Source organism: Schistocerca piceifrons, chromosome 5 (assembly GCF_021461385.2).
Source record: "Schistocerca piceifrons isolate TAMUIC-IGC-003096 chromosome 5, iqSchPice1.1, whole genome shotgun sequence".
NCBI lineage: Eukaryota > Metazoa > Arthropoda > Insecta > Orthoptera > Acrididae > Schistocerca > Schistocerca piceifrons.
Window position 1 is genome coordinate 359,474,742 of NC_060142.1, and position 26,171 is coordinate 359,500,912.

The 26,171-nt window shown below is 41.9% G+C and overlaps 1 protein-coding gene across 1 annotated transcript in view; it reads left to right on the plus strand.

The window, feature by feature from the left end:
- The window catches only part of LOC124798989 (dynein axonemal heavy chain 10), a 1,080,466-nt gene that overhangs the window by 187,871 nt on the left and 866,424 nt on the right, over positions 1 to 26,171 (plus strand). Inside the window, exon 11 of the mRNA XM_047262526.1 lies at positions 25,845 to 26,071. Coding sequence (XP_047118482.1) covers positions 25,845 to 26,071 — 227 coding nt within the window. The remainder of the gene's footprint in view (positions 1 to 25,844; positions 26,072 to 26,171) is intronic.

The window sequence follows — 26,171 nt, forward strand, 5'->3', positions numbered from 1 at the left end:
TGTAGAACCACTCAGCTTTCTACTGTCTCGAACACACAGTATTCTGGATATGAGTGTGAGATGGTAGAATCCTGCCTACTGCACGTCAGATATTTGTGTATGCAGGTTTAAAATCAGTCATGGGAAGAAGGTAGATGCGGCGGTCGGACAGCACTGACATGTACCTGTCGGACAATCCATAGATGTTTTAGTGAGTGTGTAAGGAAGAAGCATGGAGTTTATATGCAGCTCTGTGCTTATTGTGTCATTGGCTATTCTTATTAAAACAAGAACAGTTGAAAAAGTATTCTTGTAGAATCTTGACACAACCTTGTTAGAGGCAAGACTCATTTTATGATTCATGTTAAGAAAGGTCATGGTATCCAAGCCAACTTTCTTTTGACTGTAATTTAGTTTGTCCGACTTGCAGGAAGTTACATATTCATGTGGAAAGTGAAATTTTTATTGTGTATGGAGGTCAAATACATTGTTAAATGACAAAAAGTAAAGTTTGTATGTCTACTTACTTCATAAGTAGAAAGAGTTTAAAAATTCTTGTACCTAGTGTTATTCGACAGAGGAGAAGTTGAGGGTTTCCAGCAGCCGGCTATTCAGTAAAGAAGAGTGGCTGCAAATTCCAAGTAAGTCACCTTGTAAAGAAGTGGAAGGTGGTTTGGAGGAATAAGCCAACATAACACAGATCACACTTACATTTAAGTCATCAGAATGTTAGAAGATTTTGCTGCAGGTTCCTCCATGCCGTTGTATCTAGGGCATCATCCTGAATCCTGGTGATCGTTTGCAACACACTTTTCAATTGTTAACATGTTGTTATAGCTGTGGTATTCAGTCTGAAGAATAGTTTGATGTAGCTCTCCATGCAATCTGTGCTATGCAAGACTCCTCATCTCTGAGTAACTACTGCAGCCTACATCCTTCTGGATCTGCTTATTTTATTTATCTCTTGTTCTCTCTCTGTGATTTTTACACCCAGCATTTCCCTCCAATACTAAATTGTTGATCCCTTGATGTCTCAGAATGTGTCCTATGAACTGAGCCCTTCTTCCAGTCAGGTTGTGTCACAATATTAAACCACTTGTTTGTGTGGTCTTATCTCATCTCCATCTTCTAAGTATCCATCTACATCACCTAGCCAGTAATTATTGTAAATACTGTACATGTATATTATTTTAGCTAGCACTTCTTGCCATTAAATTACCCATTAAAATATTATATTAATCTGCCATAATGTTATTTTTGTATCTATGAAGACACAAGATTATTCTTAATTTTAACATTGGTGCAGCACATAGAAATTATGCATTTAATCAACTACTCTCTGAGTATTCCCCTCATCAATGTGACATTTGTAACATCCAAAAAACAAATTCTGCCACAGTACACAACAAAATTATTACACCTGTGCTAATGAATTTTTTGTTATAATTTTTTGTTATTAGTGAAAAACAGTCCTGGTACAGTTATGAAATAATCCCTCGGAAGAAAATAGAAAGGGAGGAGGGATCATGAAGGAAACGTTTCTGGTAGCAAATAGGTAATTCTGATTAAATTCAAAAATTAGAAATTCAAATTGTAATAAATGAAAGAAGGGTCTTGTAAGAATACATGTGAATGTGGAAAGAGGAAATGATAGAACCAGTACCCAAAAGAGGGAAGTACGAAATTAAGGAAAGACCAGGAATGTTGAGACTGAAGAAGGAAAGAAGATAATCCCAAAAACAGATAACATTTCCACTCCCCACCTTAGGACCCCTCCCAGTGATGATTTTTACTGGTGAGTTGAAGGACAGAGATGGTCATCAATACTACAGGATAAACATACCAACTTCACCCCACAGTCCCCAAAAAGTGGCCTCAACATCCTGCTATTGTGGGCCAGTGTGGATTATGTACACTCTATTTGAAAATAATCCTAGCCTGAATATGGCATGATAGGTAGAGAAAATGTGATTAAAGTATACAGGCTAGTAGAAGAGCAGGATTATTGTACAGAAAGCAAAAAATGAAGAAATACAATGACTGGCTCAGGACCATGTACTCAACACGCTACAAATTTGCAAAGAACATGAATCCACTGAGGGTAATATTCTAAATTATTAAGCTTTTAACAGTCTCTGTGTTGCATAATGCTTTAACTTTTCCTCCCAGTGGGTGTGCAAGTAATAGTGCTTTTCAGAGTGGAATGTCTGCCACTCTATAAGGACCTTCATACCTATGAAAAAATTTGCTAGTCTCTTTTTTTGTGTTAGCACTCTGGTGATAAGCTGTGGCTAACACCATATCATCCACCACAAAATCAGGAGTTATGGCCTCATGATTATGCTGTATTACTGTCTTGTGGCTCGTTTTATTTACTTTACCTTCCAGGCAGTCATGAGTCTTGTCGCTTCTTGTATTACTTGCCATTTCCACTGAAATAATTTTAATAAAGACTATCCAATAATAAACTTCCAGGTTAATTAAGGTGACCATATTTTCTAGACTCCAATTCAGGACATTAACATATTTCCTAAGCCCAAATCTGAGACACATTAAAAATTTTGCAAAATAGGCTATATTTATTTATTTATTTATTATATGAGAAGAAGGTTTCAGTTAAATGTAATAAACACAAAATATCAATTAAATTTGTTGCAAAGAAAAGCACATTTACATTTTATTAATCCCTTCTAAGATGAATGAGTGTGATCAGGGCAACTGTATTTATCAGTGCTGTGAATTTTCTTTATCAATTTAGAACAGTTTCGACGGCGTGAACGTGGTTGAGTCTGACTTTTTCCCAGTTGCCGTGGTCTCTGACTGCCCATTAGCTGATCGAGCTGCGGCCAACATGTGTTTGCACAGTAGAAACAGTTTGATAATGGTTTCGACAATTTGTCGTACCCTCTTGTCAAACAGTTTCCCACCATAACTAAAACTAATAATAAAATATACTGATACAGGTGAAATGAATGTCTAATTTTGGACAAATTGGGTCATGATTGTTAACTTTGGGACAAACAGGTATCCCAAATTACCTTTGAAATACACTCCTGGAAATGGAAAAAAGAACACATTGACACCGGTGTGTCAGACGCACCATACTTGCTCCGGACACTGCGAGAGGGCTGTACAAGCAATGATCACAAGCACGGCACAGCGGACACACCAGGAACTGCGGTGTTGGCCGTCGAATGGCGCTAGCTGCGCAGCATTTGTGCACCGCCGCCGTCAGTGTCAGCCAGTTTGCCGTGGCATACGGAGCTCCATCACAGTCTTTGACACTGGTAGCATGCCACGACAGCGTGGACGTGAACCGTATGTGCAGTTGACAGACTCTGAGCGAGGGCGTATAGTGGGCATGCGGGAGGCTGGGTGGATGTACCGCCGAATTGCTCAACACGTGGGGCGTGAGGTCTCCACAGTACATCGATGTTGTCGCCAGTGGTCAGCGGAAGGTGCACGTGCCCGTCGACCGGGGACCGGACCGCAGCGACGCACGGATGCACGCCAAGACCGTAGGATCCTACGCAGTGCCGTAGGGGACCGCACCGCCATTTCCCAGGAAATTAGGGACACTGTTGCTCCTGGGGTATAGGCGAGGACCATTCGCAACCGTCTCCATGAAGCTGGGCTACGGTCCCGCACACCGTTAGGCCGTCTTCCGCTCACGCCCCAACATCGTGCAGCCCGCCTCCAGTGGTGTCGCGACAGGTGTGAATGGAGGGACGAATGGAGATGTGTCGTCTTCAGCGATGAGAGTCGCTTCTGCCTTGGTGCCAATGATGGTCGTATGCGTGTTTGGCGCCGTGCAGGTGAGCGCCACAATCAGGACTGCATACGACTGAGGCACACAGGGCCAACACCCGGCATCATGGTGTGGGGAGCGATCTCCTACACTGCCCGTACACCACTGGTGATTGTCGAGGGGACACTGAATAGTGCACGGTACATCCAAACCGTCATCGAACCCATCGTTCTACCATTCCTAGACCGGCTAGGGAACTTGCTGTTCCAACAGGACAATGCACGTCCGCATGTATCCCGTGCCACCCAACGTGCTGTAGAAGGTGTAAGTCAACTACCCTGGCCAGCAAGATCTCCGGATCTGTCCCCCATTGAGCATGTTTGGGACTGGATGAAGCGTCGTCTCACGCAGTCTGCACGTCCAGCACGAACGCTGGTCCAACTGAGGCGCCAGGTGGAAATGGCATGGCAAGCCGTTCCACAGGACTACATCCAGCATCTCTACGATCATCTCCATGGGAGAATAGCAGCCTGCATTGCTGCGAAAGGTGGATATACACTGTACTAGTGCCGACATTGTGCATGCTCTGTTGCCTGTGTCTATGTGCCTGTGGTTCTGTCAGTGTGATCATGTGATGTATCTGACCCCAGGAATGTGTCAATAAAGTTTCCTCTTCCTGGGACAATGAATTCACGGTGTTCTTATTTCAATTTCCAGGAGTGTAATTCGGGACAGACACACAAAAATCGGGACTGCCCCGAAAAAAAAAAAAAAAAAAAAAAAAAAAAAAAAAAAAAAAAAAAAAAAAAAAAAAAAAAACGGATCAGATGGTCACCTTAAGGTTAATACATCCACCAGCAAAAGTCCAGTAGATTGATGATATGACTCATTTAAAATTAGTTAAATTTGGCCATCAGTTGGGCCTAGATAATACATGAACACATACACTATATATTATAAAGTCACCCAGTTTCCTACATTGATCTTTTGGATGGATAAGAATGTGGATGGTATTTATAGATACTACTGTGAAATACCTCTTCCCAAGCTACATGTTGCTTAAAGTTATTGCTTTAAACTGCATACCAATATACGTAATAATCTCCCAGGTTTTTCAACACCTGTTAAATTTGAATGCAACTACATAGATTTCATGTTAAACAATTTACTGCTGTGGTAATATTTACTGTTTTAAGTGGATATAATTTGATGTATTCCAACCAATGCTCAGTTGCTACAAAAATATCTGCCACACTCTCTCTTCCTTCTGGTAAAGATACAGATAAATCTCCTGCTTTCAAATCACTCAGTCCTTTAAGTATTATTGGATACGTTATGTAATTTAAACGGCTACTACCTTCATTAATTCTCTGACATGAATCACATGTATGTAAAATTTATTTTACTTTTCTTCTTAAGTTTTTAAAATAGTAGAACTTAATAATATGTCTGAAACACTCATATTACATGAGATCAGTATCTGCAGTGAAGATATTCATAGTCTACCCTCCAATGCTTTGAACTTTCTTCTAATTTTCAAAATAAAATTACTACCTGAGCCACAGCTTAATATTATCCATTTTTGATAAAATTCCTTGGTAGCAAGATATAACAATAGGACTAAAATATTAACCAGATCTTAAACCTTCTTTTATTCTTCAAACTAACAATCTTACCTCATTATGATAGTAACTTATTGACATACCAACTCTTAATATGGCTCCATGTCCTTGAGTTCTGTAATCATTATTCATACTTGACAGGAAATGATAAAGTGCATATGGAACCACATTTAGTGAACCTTTAATCTAATTAGTTTCAAATTTAAATTCTGTGAAAATAAAACCAATCTCATCAATCTATAATGTAATAATTTTCCATTCAGAATTCTAAAGCTTGATGGTCTGTATTTTAGAATCCCATACTAGAGTCTGAAGTTTTTGTAGATTCCAAACAACAGACTGAAGTTCTGTCTCAGTTGCTGAGTAAACGTATTTATTAATAGTAATAAAGATAGCCCAATCAACAAGCACAATAAAGTAAATTCTTGCCTCCACACAATCATCCCTGAATTAAATCATTCACACAGCAAAACCTTCAGAAAAGCATCCTTAGGAATTGACAGTATTCCAGATTTTATCGTAAAAGAATGTACTATAAAAATTGCACCACCCCTTGCAGAGATAATCAACCTGTCTTTCTCAACTGGAATCTTTCCTGATTGTGTTGAAATTGCCAAAGTGATCCCTATTCTTAAAAAAGGTGACGAAGCAAATTTTGGAAACTATAGACCAGTCAATCTCATTATTGTCAGTTTTTGCCAAACTCATTGAAAGAATCATATATAACAGATTAATGGAATTTCTGGATAAGAACAAAATCCTCACTGATGCCCAACATAGTTTTCAGAAAAATAAATCTACAACAGTGCCATGTATAATTTCTTACAAAATGCTCTAGAATCACTGTACAATAAACAAAATGCTGCTGGTATTTTCTTAGATCTGAGCAAAGCTTTTGACATTTTGAATCACAGAATCCTGTTGGAAAAATTTCAAGGGTATGGCATCAGAGGTACTGCACTAAAATGGTTCTCTTCATACCTGACAAATCAGAAATAAAAAGTAGTGATAACAAATGATAGCACTTGAACATATTTTTCAGATGGCTTGACATCATGAGGGCCAGCAACATGAGGGCCAGAGGCAAGAGTGCTGTGGCATTGGAGATGGCTGACAAAGTTGTCATTGGAAGGGCCAGGGGGCACAGAAGCCAGAGGCGTATATACCTGAGGTGCAGGTGATGGAGGCACAGGAGCCAAAGTTGTGGGAGCCAGTGGCATGGGAGCCATTGGCACATAAGCGAGGGGTAAAATGGAACCAGGGCCTGGTGGAGGGGGAAGTGAAGGAAGATGCATCTCCACAAGTGCCTGACTTGACACGAATGTGGCAAGAGAATGATGGAAACCCGTAACCTGCCTGCACAACTCCTGCAGTAGCTCCTCCTGCGACATCCGCAGTTTTTGCCAGCACTGCAGGTGAACTGAGTCGATGGTGTTCGTGGATGTGAGAAGAGTGTCTGTGAATGATATATCCCATATGTAAGACCTTTCTTTATCAGTGCGTCTATATCCATGACATCAAGGGGAAGAACACACGTATTGATATGCCACTGGTAGTGATGAACAATGCCTTATTATGCTATTTAACATGGAATATGAATGGGACGAGATAATAAGGAACTAAAAGTCACTGTATCAAGACATGAAATAAAGAGTCACTTCTTGAAATAAGATTAAAACTGTATCCATCAAAAGGAAGTTCGTACAGAGTCTAGATTTGACCATTGAAGTAGGAAAGTTCTCACAGTCTCCATGAATGCTGAGATTCATGAAACAGTGGTCAGTAGTAAGTAATGACTATGCCTTGTGATGGCTGGCATCAGAAGGGCCAGGTGGCAAAAGGGCCTGAGCTAGAGGTGCAGGAGCTGGAGGGGCAGGTGGTGTCCAGTGAGGCCATGGCCAGTGGGTGAGCAACAGCTGCACTGCAATGATATAGTGGCTCATGAAGTGTACAGAGCTGGGCCCATGAGGCTATGGTTGATAAGCAAACAGTGACCGCTTGTGGCGATGCCGAGGCATCTCAGTAGCCTGCTGCAGGCAGAGTCCTTCAAGGCTGTGGTCAGTAGTGGTGCTTGGCTGGTGGTGGTGATGGCTGGTGGCCAGGGTCGGAGCTTGATAAAGACTGACACTGCAGGAGTTTGGCTGGAACTCTGTTGGCTATGTGTTAGGCAGTTGGGTGTACGCAACCCCACACCTGCAGAAGATTACACAATTGGTTTCCAGGCAGCAGGTGACTTGTGCAGGGAAATGTTCCCTTGAATGTGCCACTGCCTGGAGTCTTTATTTGCCAGCAGTGAAATTGTGCAAAGATAGTTGCCAGAAGGCTGTCTGTGTTGTGGTACTGTCGAATTTGCAACGGGTAATGCAATGGGATACAACATCCCATCCCCCTCTTCATTAGATGAAGGATGGTCAAGCCATCTTGAGGAAGTTAGGCCTCAGAGGAGAGTGTGTGTCCCAAAGAGCAGGCAGGAGATATTGCAGAAGGTGATACATCAGTGGTCTCTGTGAAGTGCTCTGTTGTGGCGAGGCTAATGAGATGGCAGCAAGCATTGGTATCATGATGACCGACGCTGTGGCAAAGGTGTGCTTTGATGCCTGTGACAGAGAAGCTGCCACAACTGCCCCATGAAGCAGTAGATGCTTCATTGGGCATGGCTGGAGGAGGGTAGGGTGGTGGTGTATGGAGGGGGTGACCATGCAGGAGCAGCACCAGAAGGAGACCAGTGGATGCTAGTCAGCAGCACGCAGAGCCCGTTTCCTGAAGATATGGCAGGTGTATGAGGTTGCCAGTGTTGCCCCCCCCCCCCCCCCCCCCTGCAGGAGCACCCCCCAGATTTGTGAGGCTGAAAGATGGGGCCTCAGAAACTGCCTAGCATGGGCTCATAAGGTTACAGTGTGACCATGTGGGAAATGGCACCTGTGGAACACCAGACATTGGCAGTCCTAGGTGCTTGACTGGATGCAGTGTGACAATGCAAGTCTGGTGCATTGTAGAAGGATACAATTACAATTTTATGCCCATCCCTGATACAACCTCTCATATAGCTTCATTTTCTATCCTGATGGATCTGAGTGTCTTGTCTACTGTGACATATACACCATCTTCATTCCTCATAAGCCTATCCTTTTCATGTACACTTCAATTTTCCCCAGAAATCTCATTGCAATTGAACTTCAGGTTTTAACTATCTTCCTGTACCTAGTACTGAGTGAACTTCGCTGCTTTTCAGGAGGGCTTCAAACTCTGTCACTTTGTTGTGAATGTTTCTGCAGCTATCTACTAGGATATTAATACTCTCACCTGTAGGGGGAATTCCTTTGGATCTTACACTAATATTTCTGGGTCTCCTACAGCTATCATTCTGGACTGCGTGGAGTGCCATCTAATCTAAAAAAAACCTTGTGCGCACCCCACACACAGTCAGGTACTTGAGTAGCAGCCTCTGATGTGCAGTACACAACTGATTCATTGAGTAGGGTTCCTGAGCTGGGGACTGGTAAGCACCACCAGTCCCCTGTCTCAAAAAAAAAAAAAAAAAAAAAAAAAAAACACCTCAATCCCAAGGTGTGCTGCATGCTGATGAGGTGCATGGCTGTTGAGGTGGAACAGACGTTAGCGGGCAACCTCTGGGAAACCTGCCGCACCTCAGCTGTGTAAGACTTTCCTAGGCATGTAGGGCTCTGTCTAGGTGGACTCCTAGTTCCCTAGCTGGGACCAAGATGGATCCTTCAAAATCTTCTTTGCCTCCTCCCAGCGGAAAGAGTAGACCGCTGGTAGGTACCAACACCCAATCCTACAAGAGGGCATGTGTAGCCAGTCCTCCTGACTTAGGAATGAAATCTCAGGGTATCAAGACTAGTAACAGAACACATGCTGGTGGTCAGAATGTGTTTTTTAATCATTATAAGGAAAGAGGGCAGCTTCGAGAAAATTACACCTTTCTGTATTCGAAAAGGGCTTGGGGGCATTGCTAGCAATTTGAAATCTGTTAAGTGATTGCATAATGGGATGCTGTTGGTGGAAACCGATAGTTTCCAACAAGCTAAGAATCTACAGAACACACAATTCCTTGGGGAATATACCTTGAATTACAACAAAGTTGTTGTGACATGCAGGGATCTGGTGGACTTTCCCAAGGAGGAAATGAAAGATGGGTGGGTTCCAGAAGGAGTAGTTGATGTGCAAAATATCATGAAGAGGGTGGATGGGATTCTTGTTAAGTCCAACACCTTTATCCTGACATTTATATCATGAAACTCTCTGAACATATTAAGGCAGGTTTCCTTTGCTTAAGTGTTTGGCCTTATGTACCCAACCAATTGTGGTGTTTCAAATGCCAGCGCTTTGGGTATACTACTCTTAGGTGTCGTGGAGAAGATACTTGTGACAAGTGTGGTCAGGCCACCCATGAAGGTGTCCATTGTTTGTCTCCATTGAAGTGTGTGAATTGCTCTGGAGCTCACCCCATCTGGAGTCAGGATTTCAGTATGTATCTGGAAGATCGGAAGATACAGGAACTTAAAACTACTAATCGGATCCCCTATACTTAGGCAAGAAAGCACTATAAAGCCATGCTGTCCCTGTGTTTTGCTTCCTCCTTCACTTCAGTTGTTGAACAGCCCACATGTAAAGCTGATGCTGCTACACAAATGGAGGCTGCTTGTGTTGGCACTAGTACCTGTGTGTGTCCCTGCACTTGTGTTGCTGCAGTCATTTCTGAGCCTGTCCCTCCCCTAAGAACTTCAGAAAAAGCTGTGGTTGCTGACACTGTAGAGCTCCTTGCCCCTCCAAAGGTTCCATTTGGTATGCTGTCGAATGCTGCCACACCCGCAACCACAGTTCTGGCTGCAATGTCTACCCAGGGAAAAAAATCCAAGGCGAAACATCAAACACCAGTGGAATTGGGCAGAAAACAGCCCGACGATGTCAACATTGACATCTCTGATGTGTCTGTCGATTCTTATTTAGAGGCTATGGAGCTCAGTGTCGGATTGTGACATCCATCTCGCTCCAAACCTGAGCCTCCACCCATTGTGGACTCCCCTCCCCATCAGAATGTCAGGATGAAAGTACTACCCCCCTGATAGATGGCTCCTATTGTACAGTGGAACGTGAATGGATTCAGTACACACATGGAGGAACTGAAACTCGTTGCACATCAACGCCCTCTGTGCTTGTGTTAGCAGGAAACACATTTCAAAGCATCTGATTCGTCTGCACTATGGGGCTATACCCTATACCGCAAGGATGACCTGACTGGGGAAAAAGCCAAAGGAGGGATTGCTGTGTTTGTCAATAATGGGCACCATTCCTCTGCTCTTCTCCAGGATACTGACCTGCAAGCAGTTGCAGTTGAAGTTTCTGCATGTCAGAGGATTATGGTTTGTTCTCTTTATTTACCTTCATGCAATTGACTCTGAGGCTCTCACAGATCTTATCGCACAACTCCCTGAACCATTTCTCCTCCTGGAAGACTTATAGGCCCAGCATGTATAGTGGGGCTCAATGTCTACTTGCCATCGGGGTCAGGTTTTGGAGAGCCTCCTGATATCTTGAGAGCTGTGCCTCCTAAATGTTGGTACTCCGACTCATTTCTGTGCTGGTACTGGGTCATTCTCAGCCATCAACCAATCTGTCTGCTCTCCAGCCCTTGCTGACTCTGTTTGCTGGAAGGTCACTGACGAACTTCATTCCAGCGACCACTTCCCGATCTGCCTTCAGCTACTCGGTGGTGTGTTGCTGGAACAAGAACTATCAACATGGATGATTGGCAGGGCTAAGTGGATGCTGTTTGGCCAGTTGGCTCCGTTTGAACTCCGTGACAGCATTCAGGAATGGGTGGATCACATCACGCATGTGATCCGTCACACTGCTGATCTGTCCATTCCAATGTCTTTCGTCCCTCTTCAGCGGTGACCTGTCCCTTGGTGGACAGAAGAGTGCCGTTTAGCCATCTAGGACAGGCATGTGGCTCTTCGGTGGTTTAAATGGCACCCTACAGCAGATAATCTCTCAACCTTTCGAACTGCGAGAGCCAAGGCTCACCTTGTCATTAAAGAGAGCAAAAAGCAGCCATGGCATGAGTTCCTGAACTCCATAAATCATTCCATTTGTTTCTCAAAAGCATGGGAAGTCATACAGAGGATTTTCGGTAAACACAGCCATTTACTGATTGCTGCAGTGTTGAACCAGGGGTGCCTCCAAACAACACCTAGAAACATTGCTCAGACGCTGGCCGAGCATTTTGCACAAACTTCTGCCAATGCAAGACAGGATCCAGCACTTTGTCACTACTGCGTGACTGTTGGAGGGGAAAAGTTGGACTTCATGTTGAACAGTTCTGAGGTCTACAACTCTCCTTTCTCCATGTGGAAGCTCAAATCGGCACTGACTGAGACTTCTGACACCGCACTTGGTCACGATCACAACTGGTACTACATGCTTCAACATCTGCCAGCAGCATCAAAGGAAATCATCCTCAAATGTTTTTGTCTAATGTGGCAGACAGGTGTCTTCCCCAACTGGTGGAGGGAGACAATTATAATCCCTCTCCTCAAAACAAGAAAGAACTGCACATGTCCCAGTAGTTATTGGAGCCTTGACAAGCTGTATAGGAAAGACCCTGAAATGGATGGTTAACCGTTGTCTGGTCTGGCTTTTAGAGACCAGGCAACTCCATAGCCACTCTGAGTGTATATTCTGAAAATTTCAGTCCACGGTCGACAAACTGACCCTCTTAGAAGTGGCTATTCAGCAGGCTTTCCTCCATCAGCATCACTGTACTAATATATTCTTTGACATCATTAAGGTGTATGATACTACTTGGAGACACTGTATTCTCACACAACTGCATTGATGGGGTTTTCATGGCCACCTCACCATTTTCATTCAATCTTTCCTGTCTCAGCAGTTTTTTGGACCTGAGTTGGTCAAACTCTGTCTGATTGATTTGAGCAGGAGAATGGTGCCCCTCAGGGTTGTGTTTTAAGTGTTACCCTCTTTGCCATAGCCATCAATAGTATAACATCTACGGTAAGGAGTCCAATACAGCACTCCTTATTTGTGGACGACTTTGCTGTATTCTGTTCCTCCTCCAGTGTTGCAACTGTGAGCCATCAGTTGCAACTTACAGTGCAGCAGTTAGAGAAGTGGGCTGCAAAGATGGGTTTTCAATTTTCTACCGATAAGTGTGTATGTGTGTTCATTTTAATCGTTCTTGTCGTCCTTTTAATTTGCCTGACTTGCACATAGGGGACGCTATCCTACATTTTAGAGACAGAGGGCCTCATTTTTTACTCCAAATTGTCGTGGTTGCCACACCTGCGAGACTTGAAAGCCAGAAACCAGAAGGCAGCGAACATCGTCAAGTGCCTCAGCCAAAGATCTTGGGGAGTGGACAGGGCGTGTCTCCTCCAGTTTTATCAGGCTTTTGTGTGTTTGCAGCTGGACTATGGGTGCACGGTGTATGGGTCAGCGAGGCCCTCTTATGTGCGGATCCTTGATGCTGTCCACCATGCAGGGATTCGACTGGTCACGGGTGCTTATCGGACCAGTCCCATACCCAGCCTCTGTGCTGAGGCCAGGGAACTGCCACTTACAATCTGGTGGCAGCTCCTCTTGGTGTGACAGATGTGTAAGTTTTTTGGAGCTCCAACCTCACCCACTCACCATATTGTTGCTCATCCACCTCTGGACTGGCTTTCTTCCCACCGTCCCTGAGCCACGATGGCGTTTGGGATTCGTGTTGAACATGTGGTGGAGTCCCTTGGTGTGGAGCCTGTATGGCCCAAAATCCAGGGTTTTAACCACTTTCCACCCTGGTTACTAGAGAGGCCCAGAGTGATTTTAGATTTGGTGTGGCACAAGAGAGATTGCACTCCTGCTTCCATTTTTAAAGCAACATTTACTGCCATTTTATCTGAGAACCATGACTATATAGCTGTTTTTACAGATGGGTCAAAACAAGGGGACTCTGTTGCTTGCTCTGTTGTTTTTCGGGATTGTTTCCTCAAGGTCTGACTGCCTCAAGTGCTTACTGTCTTTGATGCAGAATTGTCTGTGATCTTGCGGCCATTGGAGCAGAAGAGATGCTCTTCGCGTCCTAAATTTCTTGTCTGTTCTGATTCACTAAGTACCCTTAACTCATTGCAATGTTTGTATCTAGCAGATAAAATAGTCCAGACTATCCAGGATGCCCTCCTCGAAACACAACGACTGAGGGAGGAGGTGGCTTTCTGCTGGATTCCAGGTCATGTCGGCATTGCTGGGAACGAAAGGGCAGATGTTGCGGCCAAGGAGTCATGTCTCGATCTGCAGGTATTTCAGTGTGTCATCCCCCTGCACACACTCACCTCGCTGTTGGGCTCACAAGTCATGCATTGGTGGGAGGATGAGTGGCTGGAAATGACTGACAATAAGCTCTGTTTAATCAAGCCCACAACATGTGTTTGGTGTACTTCATTCCAGCCACGTAACCGGGATGAGGTTCTCCTCACTTGGCTTCGGATAGGCCACAGTCCTATGACACATGGCTTCCTGCTCCGGCGAGAGGACCCTCCAATGTGTGGTACTTGTGGCATCCAGGTCACTGTGCACTACATTTTATTGGATTGCATTTTATTTTCTGACTAGCGGGCTGTGGCTGACTTGTCAGCAGATCTGCCATCTCTTGTAGGAAATACTCAAACAAATGTGGTTAAAGTTTTAAAATTCTGTGACTTGTCCAATGTTTTTACCAAGATTTTGGGGAGAGGGTCTTCATTTGTTCACAGGGTGACTGCCTTGCCCATATTTTATGTAAGTGGTCAGCCAGTGACAATTTCCTGTGGCATCCTTGGCGCTCCTTTCTCATCGTTTTCCGTAAGTTTCATTTTCCTATATAGCATTTGTCATCTTTTCCCACTTTCTTTACATGTATGCTTCCATTTTACTAAATTTGTCCACATTTGTTTCTTTTAATGTGTGTCAGTGCGCTTATGACCTCGACGTTGAGTGCCCATAAGCCCCAACACACACACACACAACACACACACACACACACACACACACACACACACACACACTCAATGGTTGCTGGAAAAGCCTCTTCTCCATTTTGATTGAGGCCACCAGGCACACACACACGGAGTGCACATGGTGTTCCTTCCATCCCTTGCTACAATAACCATTATTCACCATACATTTGAACAACCAATGATTAATCGATTCTTACCCTTTTCATGTTTGCCTGCTCTTGACCCAGAACAAAGCAGGTTTCCCAACAGATGAAGTGAATCCCTGTGGTTCATTTCAGTTTTTATGGAAGACAGCACTTTGAGACTGTTGCTTAGGTGGACACACTAAGCCCCCCTGATCCCTGTTTGTCCTGTACAGGATGCCTGGAACTACCACTGACAAGCTACTCTCAGTCAAGTGGACAAGTAGTGCCAGACCCCATACTTCCTGCAGAGGAGACTGGATGTGCAGGAGAGGATAGTACTTGTGTCTTTGGGACCTGTTGTACATGACTCTCAGGAGCTCTCCCAACTGACCCATTGCAGCAGCTGCCAATTGTCTGATAGTTGTCAGGATGATTTGCAGCTGCATATTGATGAAAACTAACTCATCCCATGTTCGAGAACAGCATTGACAGTAGGGCTTCATTGTGGCTGGTGCAGTGTTATACAGGTCAGTGAACAAATAACTTTAAATTGAGGCTGCTGGTTAACTTTTAATTTGTTGAGCTAAAAATATTACTAATTTCCTTTAAGAACTGCTTCAGTTAATACACAAAAGAAGATTTCTATTTCGTAAAAGATACCATATTCCTAAAATTTTTTGAAGTTATATTCCCTAAAAAAACTTGAAAATAGCCTTAATTTATGATAAATTTAGGTAATACACACACCTCTGGGAGAGGAAACTAGATGTAACATGATATGTTAATTATAATATGTCCTGTAGTAATGAAATCACAAAAGCCAATTTACTGTGAAAAAGCTTATGCTCACAAATATGGTAACTTCCGAAAATTCTCAAAAATATGTTTTCGTTCACATTGATAACAACTGAAATTGAGGGTGAACTACTGTTTGACAGTATCTGTAGATCACAAGGCTGAATTTCTATGAAATAGGTTCTCCAATAGTAACTTATGAAAATTTTCAAAAATGTTCTTCTGTAAATGCCAAAAACTCAAAAAATAAACATATTTCTCACATAACTGTACAGTGTAATTAGGGAACAATTGTTTTTGAATGAGAATAAAACTGTTGTCATAGATTTCTAAAATGCACCTCATGATAATAGTATGAGTTTATTGCAGCACTCGCAAATGCTTAAAATTTTGTAATATATCATGAGACACATGAGTTCTGATGCAATGAATGAAAGGTTATGCAGAAAAGGTGTGAACAGTAAAATATTAGAATCTAGAACTTTTAATCGAGGAACAAGTTTGGTGCAAACTGTTACGTAGAAAGGAAATTTCAGAAGCTGGCTTTTATATGTACATAAATGTGTGAATTGAACAGATTTTTTACTTAGTTGATACTGTGACAGTCTGCACTGATGTGCTCAAAATGAACACTGCAGCATCACTTTATGTCAGACAAAATTATGAAAACTATGGAGCAGCAACAAAGCATGTGTTCTGCTTTGAGCAACTAACAATCCCATGTACATTGTCTGAGGACTTTTTAATTCTTGTAAGAAGGCTGGCAATGCTTGCAGCTATTTTTATGTCACTGTAGGTTCTTTCTCTCATGAGGTTATTGCAGTCACTGTACCATCCTGGAGACCTTCATTGTTCTTTCGTATTATTCTCTGATTGCAAATAAAATAACAGATCTCTACAAGATCTGTGCTTTCCTCTACAATAATTTATTTTTTGGTTTTCTTACATGAGTATCATTCATCAGTATGAATAAATAGGGATGCACTTTACTCCTCTGGAGTGATATGTACCACAATACTAGATTCTATTGTACAATAAGAAACATACTGCTAATCCATCTGTCACTATATATAATTTAATAAAATGCACTACCACTACTACTACTGTGTTCCTCCTGGTGATGACTGCACAACAAATTCAGTTCACACAACATTAACACTTGCAAAATAAGCAGATGCCTAGAAAAACTTTATAAATGTTCGTTGACATTCATAAGTAGACAATTACTGTTCACTCCTACACAAAAACACACAAGAAATAGACTGCACTACATGCTCTGTACAGATTGGGTACTATTGCTGAGGACTGCTCTCCCTTATGTGATTGGAGCAGTAGCTGTACTAAGTACCCTAGCAACTTCTATACTTTGGGCCATTTCTTTCACAGCAGCTTTTCTCTAATTCTGTGTGGTGGCTTGGTTGTAATCACTCCTATGAAGTGGTCTTCATTCCTTCATTAATTACTTCATCTAAATATTTGTATTCTATACCATTCTAGAAAACTTAACAGCCTCTCCAGTTTGGATTATGAGGTTTACACTGACACCATTTTCCAAATTGCTGAGGTCATTCCCTTTATTTTCTGACCTGTCAGGTGTGGCAGTACAATTACTTGATCGCAGTGGCCTCTATTACTTCTTCCCACCAAATTGCAAGTATTTTCTGTGACTGGCCCATGCAGTCATTAAACAGTTTCATTCATTTACCCATCCTTATAGTTAATTGTTTTTCTAATCAGTTCATCCTGTTCTTTAAGTGTACTTTTAACCTCAAAGAGATCTCACTATAGAAAAGTTATTAATGTACATTGTCAAGTAAACTCTTTATCTTTTGTAGCACTCTGTAGCTCATGTTGTCATGAAATATAGAGGAACCCAATAGAATTTTAATAAATTCAATAGTGTCCATAACACCTCATATTCAGCAAATTAACATACACTGATACACTTTCCAAGGTCTACTTATCATCCAGAGGGAACACACCATACTGGTATTGCACATAGTGCAAATAATTTGTAGAGCTGTGTACACACATAAATAAAGTATTGCATCATCTCAGTTCTGAGAGTTACAGAACCTGTACAGAAAATTGAAACAGATATCAACATAAACATAATTTCTGCCCTTTTTATTGCTCATGAAAACCACACATTACATGTTGTACCACCATACAGTGAGACATTCAGAGGTGGTAGCCCAGATTGCTGTACACACTGGTACCTCTAATACCCAGTGGCATGTCCTCTTACATTGATGCATGCCTGTATTTGTCGTGGCATATTATCTGCAAGTTCATCAAGGCACTGTTGGTCCAGATTGTCCCAGTACTCAATGGCGATTTGGCATAGATCCCTCAGAGTGTTGGTGGGTTATGTCGTCCATAAACAGCCCTTCTCAGTCTATCCCAGGCATGTTTGATAGGATTCATGTTTGGAGAACATGCTAGCCGCTCTAGTTGAATGATGTCATTAGCCTGAAGGAAGTCATTCACAAGATGTGCATGATGGGGGTGCAAATTGTCATCCATGAAGATGAAAGCCTCGCGAATATTCTGCCAATGTGGTTGCACTATCAGTCAGAGAATGGCATACACATATCATACAGCCATTATGGCGCCTTCCATGACCACCAGCGGCGTATGTCGGTCCCACATAATGCCACCCCAAAACGGCAGGGAACATCCACCTTGCTGCACTCACTGGACACTGTATCTAAGGTATTTACCCTGACCAGGTTGCCTCCAAACATGTTTCCGACAATTGTCTGGTTGAAGGCATACGTGACACTCATCGGTAAAGAGAACATGACACCAGTCCCGAGCGGTCCATTACGCATGTTATTGGGTGCATCTGTACCACGGTGCATGGTGTTGTTGCAAAGATGGACCTCGCCATGGATGTCGGGAGTGAAGTTGCATATCATGCAGCCTATTACACACAGTTCGAGTCGCAACACATTATCCTGTGGCTGCACGAAAAGCGTTATTCAACATGGTGGTGTTGCTGTCAGGGTTCCTCCGAGCCATAACCCACAGGCAGCGGTCATCCACTGCAGTGGTAGCCCTTGGGCAGCCTGAATGTCATCAGCAGTTCCTGTCTCTCTGTATCTCCTCCATGTCCAAACAACATCACCTTGGGTCAGACTCCTGGACACTTCCCTTGTTGACAGCCCTTCCTACCACAAAGTAACAATGCGGACGTGATCAAACTGCAGTATTCACCATCTTGGCATGGTTGAACTACAGACAACATGAGCTGTGTACCTCCTTTCTGGTGGAATGACTGGAATTGATTGGCTGTTGGACCACCTCTGCCTAATAGGCACTGCACATGCGCGGTTGTTTACATCTTTGGGTTGGTATAGTGATATCTCTAAACATTCAATGGGACTGTGTCTGTGATACAATATCCACAGTCAACATCTGTCCTCAGAAGTTCTGGGGACCAGGCTGATGCAAAACTTTTTTTGATGTGTGTATTTTATGAAGCATTGTTTACTTCTACTGTGATACAATACCCACCATCAATGTCTATTTTCAGGAGTTCTGGTAACCGGGGTGATACAAAACTTTTTTTGATGTGTGTATTTTTATGAAGCGTTGTTTACTTCTACAACACATTGCTCAGTTGCCATACATTCTTGTTGTGGATAATCAGGCATGGTGTATTATAAAAATATCTCTCATAGTCTGAAATATATACTTTATGTATCTTCTCTGCATAGAAATTTGATGATGAACATTTGTTTGTTTTTCTAGTTGTCATCTCTGTTCTTTTGGAGCAGTATTATATGGAGTCTTGAAACTTCCTAGCAGATTAAAACTATGTGCTGGACTATAACTTGAACTCTAGACATTTGGATTTTGCAGGCAAGTGCTTTACTAACAGAGCTGCCCAAGAATGTCTCACAGCACATGCTCACAGCTTTACTTCCATGTCAGAGCACCCCACTCCAGAGTGAAAAATTCATTCTGTAAACGTCCCCCAGGCAGTGACAAAGCCATGTCTCTACAATATCATTTCTTCCAGGAGTGCTTGTCTCACAAGTTGTGTGGCAAAACTTTTGGGATGTTTGAAAGGTAGGAGATGTGCTGGTTGGAAGTATAGCTGTGAGGATGGGTCATGAATCGTGCTTCGTTAGCTCAGTTGGTAGAGCACTTGCCTGTGAAAGGCTAAGGTCTTCAAGTCTCAGCTTTCATTTCAGCTCACACTCCACTGCAAGGAGAAAAATTAATTTTGTAAACAGTCCCCACACTTTGACTAAGCCATATCTCCACAATATCCTTTCTTCCAAGGGTGTTAGCCCTGCAAGCTATGCAGGATAACTTTCGTGAAATTTGGAGGTAGGAGATGAGATACTGGCAGAAGTAAAGCAGTGAGGATGGATCCTGAGATGTGCTTCGGTAGCTCAGTTGATAGGTCACTTTCCCCTGCTTATTTGATAGGGCACTTGCCCCTGAAAGACAAAGGTCCCAAGTTCAAGTCTTGATCTGGCACACGTTTTTAATATGCTATGAAGTTTCATATCGGTACACACTCCAGTGCAGAGTCAAAAATTCAGTATGGTGTCTTACTTTTGAATAATATTGATTCAGATTTATTTGCAGTAGAATCACTTCCATTGTATAACTTCATCTCTTCTGGCTTTCCTATAGCTTGAACCAATAGGTGTGATCTTTTTTCCTTTACATCACTTTTTACACATCCTTCTCTACTTTCTTCTTCACGTATTTCTTATTTGATTCCCTTCAAACTATTTGCCTTAATGTACTTATATTTTATTCCATTGATTATAGAAGAAGGTGACAAGTTCATGGTCACCAAGTATATGGTTTCAAAGCTTTTGATTAAACTAGTTCCTATTTCAGATCAATGCTAGTTATTTTCTTGAAAGCCTGTCCTAATATTTTACCAGGGATCAAGAATAAATGTTACTCTCACATCTGCACTCCTACAAAATGCAGAGTATTAATATTCAAATTCAGAGCTATCAGACAGTAAAGTAATTCCTCAGAATTGAGTGTACTTGATTCTGAGGAAATACGAGAGGCTCCATATATTCATTTAAGTCGTGACATACATAGATGTGAGTCTGCAGATATCGCATGAGCAATTGCTACATTATATTAATTTGAAAAAGATGAACATGAATATCAATTGTTCTATGAAATTTTGGGTGAACTGCCCGATGTCAGTAACTTGCTGCCACAATATTTTAGCACAGAGTCTTCTGACCATCTTCAGGTGTATATGGGTGAAAGTACAAAAAATGGTTCAAATGGCTTTGAGCACTATGGGACTTAACATCCGAGGTCATCAGTCCCCTAGAACTTAGAACTACTTAAACCGCAGTGGTCGCATGATTCCAGATCGAAGTGCCTAGAACCGCTCGGCCACACCGGCCAGCGGTGAAAGTACACTGTGTTCGCCTATTTAAGACCCCACCAGCACATGCATGGTGAACCTATTCATCAATGCACTTACATTGATAGAGTTTATGTGTTTCTGCTGCAAATCTGTGTGCTACTGTGAGCATCCTCCATGGTGAAAGCTTGCCTCACTGATATCAGATTAATAGTCTTTACGTGGTAAAATTGCAGAACACATTCCATCTATTAAGTAACTGGAAACTGCCACCCCAAATAAAAAGGGCCTCAGATAATTGTATCTCTGTTGATTCGATGATAACGGAGTTCCAAAAATTATGAAGTATGGACCACAATGTTTGTTTCTTTGTATTTCATTAAATGACCAGTAGAAATGCAGTCTCCTGCAAAAGGTGATTTGCTGGCTGGGAGAGATGAGTATGCCACTGGTGTTCTGCAATGTCCTATTGAACAGTGTGCAACATGTTCCCTTTGTAAAACTGCTGAACGGCACTGGCTATTCAAGCACTAAGTTTTTATGTGATAGGATCCCATGCATTATCAAACTGGAAACCTCCATCCCAAGTGATAAGGGCCTCAGTCAGTCATGTTTCCACTGATTAAATTTCATAATAATGTTGATAGCACAAAATTACTCCCTTCTATGACATTCTTTGGTTTCGTATGTAGTCCCTTCTCCAGTGATGGATGCTGGTTGGCAGTCATGGTTCAACAACTTTCTGTCTGCTGTGGATGGTTAACAACCACATGTGACTCACCACTCATGGAAACTGCAAATAAAAGTTTGATAATTATCTGTTACGTACATTGGAAAACCATAAAATCTTAGTAAACGGCTAGTATTGGCACTTTTATAAAATTTTTACCCATATAGAATGCAGAAATTCATATAAAGCCATTTATCATGGTATTCATCTGCATCATTACTTTGCAATCCACACTTAAGTGTTTGGCAGATGGTTCATAGAACCACTTTCAGAATATTTTGTGGCTATTGTACTCTTGAAAACAAAGGAGCAAAAATGAACACACAAATATTTCTGGGAGAGCTCTAATTTTTCTTATTTTATCACAATGGTCATTTCTTCCTATGTTGGTGGGAGACAACCAAATGATTTTGCATTCAGAGGAAAAAGTTAATTATAATTTCATTAAAATACCACACTGCAGTGAAAAATGTCACTGTTAAATGATTTCCAGCCCAGTTCATGTTATATCTGTGACACTCATTCTTCTGTTTTGAGATAATAAAAAAATGAGCTGCCCATCATATAATTTTTTTTATAATCTTCTGTCAGTCCTATCCGTTAAGGTTCCCATACCATGTAGCAACAATCTGGAAAATGACTGGCAAGCATAGTCTAAGCAGTCTCATTAGTAGGTTTATTGCAGTGTTAAAGTGTTCTGCAAAGAAAGCACAGTCTTTTGTTTGCCTTCCCCCAATATTTTCTGTATCATGATTCCAGCTTAAATTGTTTGTAATTGTAATCCCTGGGTATTCAGTTGAAATACCAGCCTTTAAGTTTGTGTGATTGACTGTGTAATCTACATTTAATAAAACTGGAGGACTTATCACATGTTATTGTTCAGGGTCAACTGCAACTTTACATATAATGCTTATTTCTTGTCTAAATCGTTTTGTAATTTGTTTTGGCCTTACGATAATTTTACTAGATGCAAAATGATGACATCAGTACCAAACAGTTTAAGGGGGCTGTTTAAACTGTATCCTAAATCATTTATACAGATTAAGAACAGCAGATGGCCCATAACATTTCCTTGGGGAATGGTAGATATGCCTTCAATTTCACCAGGCGAACTCCTATCAATTAGTATGTACTGTGACAATTTGCTTAGAAGTAGCTTGTGAGGATGCTGTCAAACAGCCTGCTGCAAAATTAGGAATATGGAATCAGTTTGAGAGATCCTGTTAGAAGTGCTCATTCCTTTGTGAAATAATATATATATGTTCTACAACAGTGATATTATCTGAACCTGTAAGGATTATAGACCACTTGCTTTGAGGTATTACATAATCCTACTACAAATCAGTGTAAATGATATTGGTCTATAATTCAGCAGATTACTTCTATATCCTTTCTTGTACACTGATGTGACTTTGCAACTTCCCAGTCTTTAGACGTGGATCTTTCATAAGCTTCACTTCCTTGGCAGGTTTGTTGTGGCCATGCAACTTCTATCTCCATTTGCAAGTGCAATGAAAATTATTTTCAGGTGTGAAAAATTTTGCAAGGTTTTATTGTTCTGTTTTATTCCAGTACCAACTGTCAGTGCCATAACCTTATTCCCTCAAAACCATCTTCATCATCTGTTCTATCCAGTTCTCCTCAGGTCACCAGACCACCTTCTTGAATATTAACTACCTCAAGTATTGATCAAATCTGACTCAGCACCAAATTCTCTGTCTACCCTGTAACTTTTTCCATGTCCTTAAACGTGGAACATACTCCCAACAACCTTACCCATATCTCCCAGTTCAGTATTCTTCTACCTACTCAATCTACAAAAAATCCTTGTCCACCATGTAACTTCTTTTCTCATACCAGTAAGTCATAAAGTTGAACATCAAACAAAGTCATTGCATGTTAGTTTAAGTATTGACCATTATTGCTCTACATATTTAACATTGGAAAGGAAAAAATACTAACATGATTTTCTTTTTTTTTCTATTGCTTCCTGCTCATTGTCCACAGTCTAGTTTGTTCTATGATGAGTGCAATAATTGTCTCTTCCTACACTTCTGCAATCCTCCTGGCCTAAACATCTGCTAACCTGTTTCTCATTGTCTCATCTTGCCTTTTCCCTTCTCTCTTCTGTCCCTGCCAATTCTTGCCCATGTAGACAGTGTACTGCCTTCCCCCTATCACTCTTCCTCACCCCTCCCCATGAAGGCATATTGCCTCTCTCCTCCCTCTCCCTCCCATCTCTCTACCCTTTCCCTCCCCTCTCCCTTTCTCTCCTCCCATCCAGTCCGCCCCTTCATCTTCACCTTTGTCTCCTCCCCCCCCCCCCCCCCCCCCCCCCGTCTTTCTAGCCCTTAAATGCTCTGCCCTCTGTACTCCTTTTGTATTGTTTGCAGCCCTTGATTCATCTGTAGAAAGACTTGCTTCACACCTTGTGGATCCTTTCCTATCTCCTCCCCACTTCTATCTACCTAGATGAGTGCCCTCAATAACTGACAATCAACAGTCAGTCTTGCTGCAATCATGGGTGTCTGTGTGGTTGTGTGTGTGTGAAAGACAGTGTGTATACTTTTGCTAGAGAAAGAGCAAGAGCTGGAGAGTCAGTGTAAATACTGAGACTGTTGAATGTTTCTATGTAATACACATCTATCAGCTATAGGTGGGTGGTTACCTTTCCATTATTTTATATATTATTCTGTCTAGGAATTTCCATTACTGTTGTAAATCTCATATATCTCTTAAAAAAATATTACAACGTGAACCAATATAATATTACCATTAGTAATTGAGAAACTATGCACTGAATAATAAAGTTCTGTGGTAATAGTGTTATTAACAAAATGAGATTAAATATAGGGGAAAAATGATTTTAATGTTGGTAGTGGGATAAGACTAAGTTGGCTAATCCTGTCTCACACTCATCACTTCTTCTATTTGGTAACTAATGACTTCTATCCAATTATCTATTATATTCCTCTTTGTACACTACCGGCCATTAAAATTGCTACACCAAGAAGAAATGCAGATGTTAAACTGGTATTCATTGGACAAATATATTATACTAGAACTGATATGTGATTACATTTTCACGCAATTTGGGTGCATAGATTCTGAGAAATCATTACCCAGAACAACCACCTCTGGCCGTAATAACGGGCTTGATAGGCCTGGGCATTAAGTCAAACAGAGGTTGAATGTTGTGTACAAGTACAGCTTCCCATGCAGCTTTAACACAATACCACAGTTCATCAAGAGTAGTGACTGGTGTATTGTGACAAGCCAGTTGCTCGGCCACCATTGACCAGACATTTTCAATTGGTGAGAGATCTGGAGAATGTGCTGGCCAGGGCAGCAGTCGAACATTTTCTGTATCCAGAAAGGCCCTTACAGGACCTGCAACATATGGTCCTGCATTATCCTGCTGAAATTTAGGGTTTTGCAGGGATCAAATGAAGGGTAGAGCCATGGGTCATAACACATCTAAAATGTAACGTCCACTGTTCAAAGTGCCGTCAATGCGAACAAGAGGTGACTGAGGCGTGTAACCAGTGGCACCCCATACCATCACACCAGGTGATACGCCAGTATGGCGATCATGAATACATGCTTCCAATGTGCGTTCACCATGATGTCGCCAAACATGGATGCGACCATCATGATGCTGTAAACAGAACCTGGATTCATTCGAAAAAATGACGTTTTGCCATTCGTGCACCCAGATTTGTCATTGAGTACACCTTCGCAGGTGCTCCTGTCTGTGATGCAGCATCGAGGGTAACTGCAGCCATGGTCTCCGAGCTGATAGTCCATGCTGCTGCAAACGTCGTCGAACTGTTCGTGCAGAAGGTTGTTGTCTTGCAAACGTTCCCATCTGTTGACTCAGGGAATGAGACTTGGCTGCACGATCCATTACAACCATGCGGATAAGATGCCTGTCATCTCGATTGCTAGTGATACGAGGCTGTTGGGATCCAGCACGGCGTTCCGTATTACCCTCCTGAACCCACCGATTCCATATTTTGCTAACAGTCATTGGATCTCGACCAACGTGAGCAGCAATGTCGTGATTCAATAAACTGCAATCGCAGTAGGCTGCAATCCAACCTTTATCAAAGTCAGAAAAGTGATGCTAAACATTTCTCCTCCTTACACGAGGCATCAAAACAACATTTCACCAAGCCATGCCGGTCAACTGCTGTTTGTGTATGAGAAATCGGTTGGAAACTTTCTTCCTGTCAGCACGTTGTAAGTGTCGCCACCGGTGCCAACCTTGTGTGAATGCTCTGAAAAGCTAATCATTTGTGTATCATAGCATCTTCTTCCTGTCGGTTAAATTTCATGTCTGTAGCATGTCATCTATGTGGTGTAGCAATTTTAATGGTCAGCAGTGTATTTTCTGTTAATGAATGTTTTCTGGTCTTTAACATTCTGTGTGATTGTTATTTGAATCATACATACATATGTTGCAGATGTTTGATAATATTGCCAGTCTTAATTTGGAACCAAATCAGAATAATATAATAGTAGCATCTGCAATGATCTCATGTGAGAATGAAATTATGGACTTTCGTGAACCTGTAATGACGTCAGGGCATGTTGAGATATGGATGACAAGTATGCTAGGAGAAATGCGTCGAACAAACCGGTACATAACCAAAAAAGCTATATATGACTATGGGAAGGTCAGGCGACCAAGGTATGTATGAATAAGTTTTATTTTCTATGGTTTGTTGAGTTTTACATAGACAGAAAAATTAAATCTGCATTGATGTGAACATGTTTACATTAAGATATTA